At 53.2% G+C, this 7,061-nt stretch overlaps 1 protein-coding gene across 3 annotated transcripts in view; it reads left to right on the plus strand.

The window, feature by feature from the left end:
- Positions 1-7,061, plus strand: part of RAD54L2 (RAD54 like 2) — a 68,899-nt gene that overhangs the window by 58,331 nt on the left and 3,507 nt on the right. For 2 of the 3 annotated variants that reach the window (XM_038148845.1, XM_038148846.1), the window contains 8 exons: positions 117-216; positions 543-748; positions 1,953-2,128; positions 2,860-3,056; positions 3,162-3,358; positions 3,827-3,916; positions 4,460-4,552; positions 4,770-6,909. In XM_038148845.1, the coding sequence (XP_038004773.1) occupies positions 117-216; positions 543-748; positions 1,953-2,128; positions 2,860-3,056; positions 3,162-3,358; positions 3,827-3,916; positions 4,460-4,552; positions 4,770-5,758 (2,048 nt within the window). In that variant the 3' untranslated portion in view covers positions 5,759-6,909. Of the gene's footprint in view, positions 1-116; positions 217-542; positions 749-1,952; positions 2,129-2,859; positions 3,057-3,161; positions 3,359-3,826; positions 3,917-4,459; positions 4,553-4,769; positions 6,910-7,061 lie in introns of those variants that run through there. The other variant, XM_038148847.1, reaches the window with a different exon arrangement.

A 7,061-nucleotide genomic window follows, 5' to 3' on the forward strand; every position in this document is an offset into this window, starting at 1 on the left:
GGAACCAGTTTCAAAGTTCAGTGTTCGGAAAGTGGGTTTGAAATCCCCCAAACATACAGAGCTTTTACATGCATCTTTAATGTATCTTTTACATGTATCTTTAATTCCTTTCTCAGGACTGGATGGCAGCACCTCTGCCTCGGAAAGGGAACGGCTGATTAACCAGTTCAATGATTCCAGCAATGCCTCTGTTTGGCTCTTCCTTTTGTCCACACGGTGAGTTGGCTGGAGCAGAAGGGCAGGGGGAGGACTTGTACTGATGTTCTGGATGCATGTGGGTTTTCAGTTCTTAACTTCCTTTGTAATATGCTCTCCATGGTAGGATAGTGCCATCTGCTTCTGAATTCCCTAGGGATGTAGGATTTAAGCCTTAGGCCTCTGCAACAGCTTAACAGTCTTGGAAACCAAACTTGGGTTTAATGTTTGACTGGAGGAAACTTTCCATAGACCCTTTATGGACTCTTGGCTGTGATGGTTGTCCCTGCCTAGAAGTTTTGAAAATTGACCAGGGCAGCAGTTTGAAATTTGCCTTAATTTTCCAGTGCTGGGTGTTTGGGTGTCAACCTCATTGGAGCAAACAGAGTGGTGGTGTTTGATGCTTCCTGGAACCCGTGCCACGATGCCCAGGCCGTGTGCCGGGTGTACCGCTACGGGCAGAAGAAGCCGTGCCACATCTACAGGCTGGTTTCAGATTACACCCTGGAGAAGAAGATCTATGACCGCCAGATCTCCAAGCAGGGCATGTCAGGTAAGTGTGGATGAACACAACGTTCCACTCTCAGCTTTCACTCCTCTTAGCTCCTGTGAGTCCTGTTTCTGTGGGTTTTGTAACTTCTTTTTTCAAGGTTGAAAAACAGACAAAGATGTGACAGGCACCATCCCAGGGCTATGTTTGAGTTGGCAGTGACTTGGGATCCTGTAAGAAATTCATGGTGATAGAGCCAGCATCCTGCAGCAAGGTTGTGGTCCCAGTCCACTGCTGAGCCATTTACTTCCCCTGCCCCTCTTCTGGTTACTGCAACAGGCGCAGGGGGTTGCTCATCCTGTTTTCTCCTCTGCTCATCTTAAACTGGATGTTGCTACTTAAATAGCTCTGTATCTCCATTTTCCTGCAGTAAGAGCAGGAAAATAGCTAAATGAAAGCATATATTGACACCTTTGACTGTTAGTGCTTGCTAAGGTGCCAAGAATAATTAATTCATTGTGGTTCTGACCTGTCTTTGTACCATAAGTATCTTTTGTGCTGGCTTATTCCAGTTGTCAAGCTGCTCTCATAGAATGTGCAGCTGAGGGTTGTGGTGACCCAAAGAGAGCTCTGTGTCCTTCTTTGCTCAAAACTCCAGAGGCAGCAGCCCAGCGTGATCAGTTTGCTGTTGTGCACTTGAGATGCAGTCCCCTGGCAGCTGGCCTGGCTTCCAGGAGAGTCCTGGATAGAGGTGTTTTCTCCGTGTGCTCCCATTTGACCTGTGTGCAGGAGGGAATGTTCAAGGAAAACATTCAGGCTCTTGTGAGTGAGGGAATGTGGCTGCTTTTCTGAGCTTTCCACTTTAATACATAGTTATTAATTTGAGCCTTTTTGCTGGGATTTGTGGGAGAACACATACTGATGTGGCTGCAGTTCTCTCCCAGGATGTGTATGTTCACAGCCTTGTTACATGAGGTGGGACACTATCCATAATTAGTTTTGTGTTCCTGTTTGCCAGGAGCTTGGTGACCTGCACAGCTTTCCTGTGCAGTCTGGAACACAGGCACTTGTCAGCCTGACTTGGTCAGACAGGCTCAGCTCTGAACATGATGATTTTTCTCTTTGCCCTGACATTTACAGAATGTTTCTGAGGATTGTGTAGATTGCAGGGAGGGAGCTGTAATAGGACAGAAGTGTAGGGAGGGCAACAGGCAAGCAGTGCTGATCTCCTCCCTTGTCTGCTCACTCTGTTTGCTCTCTTTTCCAGATCGGGTGGTGGATGATCTGAACCCAGTGCTGAACTTCACTCGACGGGAGGTGGAGAACCTGCTGCATTTTGTGGAAGAAGAATCTGACCCTGCTCAGCTCTCCCTCAATCCGAGCAAGATGAAGGAGTCTGTTCTACAATTAGCCTGTCTCAAGTATCCTCACCTCATCACCAAGGTAAGACCAGCCTGTTTCTTTGCTGGTACTGCCCTGCACAGGCAGGAGTGGGCCTGGAGGAGTCTGGCAGTGTGATGGGGCCACGGTGGCAAGAAAGATGCACCTAGGTGCTGGTGGGAATAGGTAGAAAATTCTCTAGAGAGGACCCAAAGATCCCTGTCCTTCCCTGTGATATCTTCTTCTCATCTAGAAACACCTCTGTCCTGTACAGGTTTGGGGGCAGGTTGTCAGGCATTCTTTCCTTCAACTTTGTGCTGGGCGTGAAGGTGACAGTGGAATATCCCAGCTTGCTGCCAGCTCTTTTCCTGGGGTGACTTTAAAGCAAAGCTGGGACAGGCAGCACTGGCCTGTGCTGTCAGGAGTGTCACTGGTAGGGTGGTGCTGCAGAGTGAGCCTGTGCCAGGTGCTGTGGGGCTCTGGGGGCTGTGTGATATCATGGCAAGATCCGCACTTGTGCTCTTGGCCTGACCAAAACTCCTGGGTTTTGCTGTGTGCTTGTGGTAAGTGATGGACTTGGCTGGGCAGGTGATGGCATTTAGCTGACTGTCACCCTTCAGGATGAGCCTTGGTCCCATGCACAGCAGCGTCCCCCACACGTGCTTTGCCATGGCCAGCTCTGCCGGCCTGGGAAGGAGACAGGCTGCGGCAGGGAGCGGGCGCTGCCGTTCGGGGCGTGCTGGTTCCCTCTTGCGGTGCGTGGGTGCCAGAACCGCGGTGCTGTGGGGTTGCAGGAGCCTTTTCAGCACGAGTCACTGCTGATCGACCGGAAGGAGCACAAGCTGACCAAGGCAGAGAAGAAAGCAGCCAAGAAGAGCTATGAGGAGGAAAAGCGAGCATCCGTCCCCTACACCCGGCCGTCCTACGCACAGTATTACCCAGCCAGTGACCAGAGTCTGACGAGCATCCCTGCCTTTAGCCAGAGGAACTGGTGAGCACCTGCCCCTTCCCTTCTCCCCACGCTGTAGACATGAAATGAAGGGGCAGATGATGCTTATCACTGTGGGGTGGCTGTTGCACTCTCCTCCCTCACCAGGCGACCAGCCCTCAAGGGTGAGGACAAACCAGTGGCAAGTGTCCGCCCAGTTCAGTCCACCCCCATTCCAATGATGCCCCGGCATGTCCCCATGGGTGGTGCAGGATCAACCTCAAGTTCCAACCCTGCTGTCAACTTTCCCATCAACTATCTACAGCGAGCTGGTGTCTTTGTGCAGAAGATTGTTACCACCACGGGTGAGTTGTTACTGCTCAAACTGGATTGGGTCATGATGCCCATGGTGAGCTGAGGATCAGGGTGAGTTGTAGATGCCCATATGGGCTGTGGGCAGATGGGCATCAGAGGCAAAGATACTGTCTCTCTGCATTTGAGTGGTTCCTCTGTGCCTGGAGGACTTTCTCTGCAGGTGTACAAGAGCCATGGACCTGGTGGATTGTTGGGAGTGAACTTTCTCTGATAGGACCTGCAATACTGTCGCTGGTGGTTCTGGAGATGCTGTGCCAGGACAGCATGGCTTTAGCTTCCTTGGAACCTCTGTTACCTTCTTGTGCTGTGTAGAAATAAACGCAGGGCTTGCTTATAGCACAGCACACAGGAGAGACAACTGCACTGCAAAAACGGGGTTGGTGGTGCACTTGCCCTCTCCTGGCTGTGGCTGACATGCAGTTTAATGGGCACTATTCTGTTTCTTTCCCTACTGCCAGATATTGTGATTCCGGGTACAAATACATCCACTGATGTACAAGCTAGAATCAGTGCTGGTGAGAGCATCCACATCATCCGAGGGACAAAAGGTAATTCTGTCCTGCTAAGACTTGTGGATAGGGTCCTAGCCAGTGCCAATTAGCAACGAAAATGATGTAAAGGCATGAATCAATCCCTTGAGAAAAAAAGAAACAAGAAGGGAAGAAGGTCTTGAGTTGACTGTTGCAGCCCATGCTCTGCGTGTGCTGATGCTTCATGGCTGTTGCAGCTGTGGCTGTTCTGTCCCTGAGAGGAACTGTTGAACTTTGTTGCTCAGTTCTTCCTTCTCAACACGCACTGCAAGTCCTGAGGCAGCCACACACTTCCTGGCTCTCCTAGAGCAAACTGTTTTGAATGTGAAGTTCTGCATTTCCCACTGGCAGCGCACTGGGAAGGGGTGATCTCCAGTCTAGGAAAGCTGAAAGGGTGAAAGGGAAGGGTTAGGAAGGGGCTAAAAGCCCTCCACTGGGCCTGTGCAGCACTGCTGTCCTATTCTTGCCCAAGGAACCTTGCAGGCTCATAGATCCAGGTTCTGAGCTGAGGCTGGAGTTGTAATGAAGTTGTTGAAGGAAGTTGTCCTGCCTCTGTTCCAGGGACATATATCCGGACCAGCGACGGTCGGATTTTTGCCATACGGACCACTGGGAAGCCAAAGGGCAATGAAGACCGTCGGACAGCTGCCTCAGGTAGGGGCTTCTGGGTGCTGTGCGGGGCTTGCGCATGTGCTTTCCTGCTGGAGTGTCTGGGGCAACATTCCCCGGTGTATTCCATCAAGTCTGTGTTTAGAGCTGACCCCACCGTATCCCCAAGATATTTCCACCTTCCTTTCCACTGTTGCCTCTTGGCCCTCAGGTTTTTCCTCTGAGGTCGTATTTCTCACCTGCCCCGTCTCCTTGTTCGCAGGCTCCCAGAGCTCTTCCCTGGAGTCCACGAGCAATGGCAGACACAGTGCCTCATCCCCGCAGCTCCCCAGCGCGGAGGAGCTCACTCGGCCCATCTCCCCCGACAGCCCCGAGATCATCAGCGAGCTGCAGCAGTACGCGGAGGCGGCGGCCGCGCGCGAGTCCCGCCACGGCTCTCCCAGCGCCGCCGCGCCGCAGGGCCACGCCGCCCGCACGGACAACGCGCCCGGCGCCGCCGCCCGAGGAGCCGAGCAGCGCGTGGGGGTTCACTGCGTGGCTCCCTCCGTGTCCTCAGCCCTGCCAGCCACCAGCCAGCACGGCGACGCCCACCCGGTGTTGGACTTACGGGGCAACAAGCGCAAGTCAACGTCGCCGTCGGCTCCGGAGGAGCAATCCCGGAGGCAGCAGAAGAAGCGCCAGTTGCCATCATCTGTGCAGCCGTACGAACACGGGTACCCCGTCTCTGGTGGGTTCACCATGCCTCCTGTCTCTTTAAACCACAACCTAACCCATCCATTTGCCTCCCAGCCAGGAAACTCCTTGTACATGGGCACTGGCTCCTCTTATTACCAGCTGCCCAATTTACTCCCAGACCCTCATCTGGTGTTCCCTGTGACTACTGACCCTCTGCTGACAGCCGGCACCGCCAGCTCTTCTGCTGCTACCTCAGCCACCGCCAGCGTCCCCTCATTCATGCTAAACCCTTCTCTGGCAGGGGTGCTGCCCAATTACTCGCTTCCCTTCACGCAGTCACTCCTGCCCGAGCCCAGGATGTTCGCTCCTTTCCCAGCCCCCGTCTTGCCTAGCAGCCTTCCCAGGAGCATGGCATCTGCCTACCCTGGCTACGTGTCCCCTCACTCGGGCTACCCAGCTGGGGGTCTCCTTCGGTCCCAGGTGCCTCAGTTTGAACCCCAGGAGGTCCCAGAGGTGGGATGCAGCTCTAATGACGAGGACAAAGACGACGATGTCATAGAGATTACAGGGAAATAAAAAGGCCCAGCTCCTCCTCGGTCTCAGCTCCGCCAGGAGGCAAAAGTTGCAGGACCTTTTTGGGAGTCAGGATTTTCCCTCTGGGCCACGGCAGTGGGTGGAGAAGGATGCGAAGGGTGTGGCGTGGGGGTGGTTTTGTTCTTTTTGTTTGGTTTTGTTGTTTTTTAGCTGTCAAGGATAAGAATTGTATTAGGGGCTGGGAGATGGGAGAGGGATAGAGCGGACCTTTGAGAGCCCGGGGGAGCAAGAACTGGGGAGGAGGGAAGCAGCAATGCAAACTGTAGGAGTGCCTCCCCCCACGCTCTGTCTGTCTGTCTGTCTCTGTTCTCTGTCTTGTCTGGCCGTGGAGGCTTGGTGTTGTGAGTCACTGCCCTTCTCAGGCCTGGAAGTGCGGGCCTGACCGCTGGCAGGGCCGAGCTCCCTCTCACATGAACTGCCTTATCTGTGAACTTCTCTCACTGCGAGAGGGGTGGGCCAGGGGTGACTCCACCAGAGGTTGGGGGACAAAGTGTTTTTAATGGGGAGGGAGTGGGGAGGCATCTACATTGTGTATGTTGGGGCAGGGAGGGAGGGGATTGATGTCAAATAAAAGAAGAAAGAAAAGAAAAAAAAATTATAAAAAAAAAATATCCCACAATTTGTCACCCTCTTCAAATTCACATGAGACTAGGGTGAGTGGAGGGCTCCAGGCAGGCTCCTGTGCCAGGGCTCTGGTGGGGTGCTCCCCCAGGCCCTTCTGGAGGTTCCCATCCAAGATAGGTTGGCCTTGTGAGTCTGGTGCCACCTCTATGTGCTAGGCCAGATGAGTGGAGTGTCTTGGTGGCCATCAGAGGGGAATCCTGCTGACTTCCCTGTATCCTGCCAGGCTATGTGAAGGCTACGTCTCACCCTGCTGAGGCCCACCAGATCCAGGGGTGGGTGGGCTCGCTGCTGCTTCTGAACAGCACCAGGCAGTGGAGAAGGTTGGGAGGGGACACTGGACCAGTGCCAGTTGCTGTTGAATCTGTGACTGGAGAGACTTTCCCCTGCACAGAATCTCTACATTAATTTATTTCATGAAGGCATAATATTTATTGTCTGGGGGAGTCTTTCTTTCTACTTTTAAATTAATTTCCATATTAAAAAAATAAAAAGCTGGCCTCCATCGTGAAGTGGTCGCTTGTTGGGTTGTCTGTGTGGGGACAGAAGCAGATGATTGACCAAAGCCTAGCCTAGGAGCAGGGCCTACTGTGGAGGTGGCCTGTGGCTGACCCGGGTGGCACAGGTTGGATGTGTTCCAGCAGGACATTCTGCCAGAGCAGGA

The sequence above is a fragment of the Motacilla alba genome, chromosome 12 (genome assembly GCF_015832195.1).
Source record: "Motacilla alba alba isolate MOTALB_02 chromosome 12, Motacilla_alba_V1.0_pri, whole genome shotgun sequence".
Classification (NCBI taxonomy): domain Eukaryota; kingdom Metazoa; phylum Chordata; class Aves; order Passeriformes; family Motacillidae; genus Motacilla; species Motacilla alba.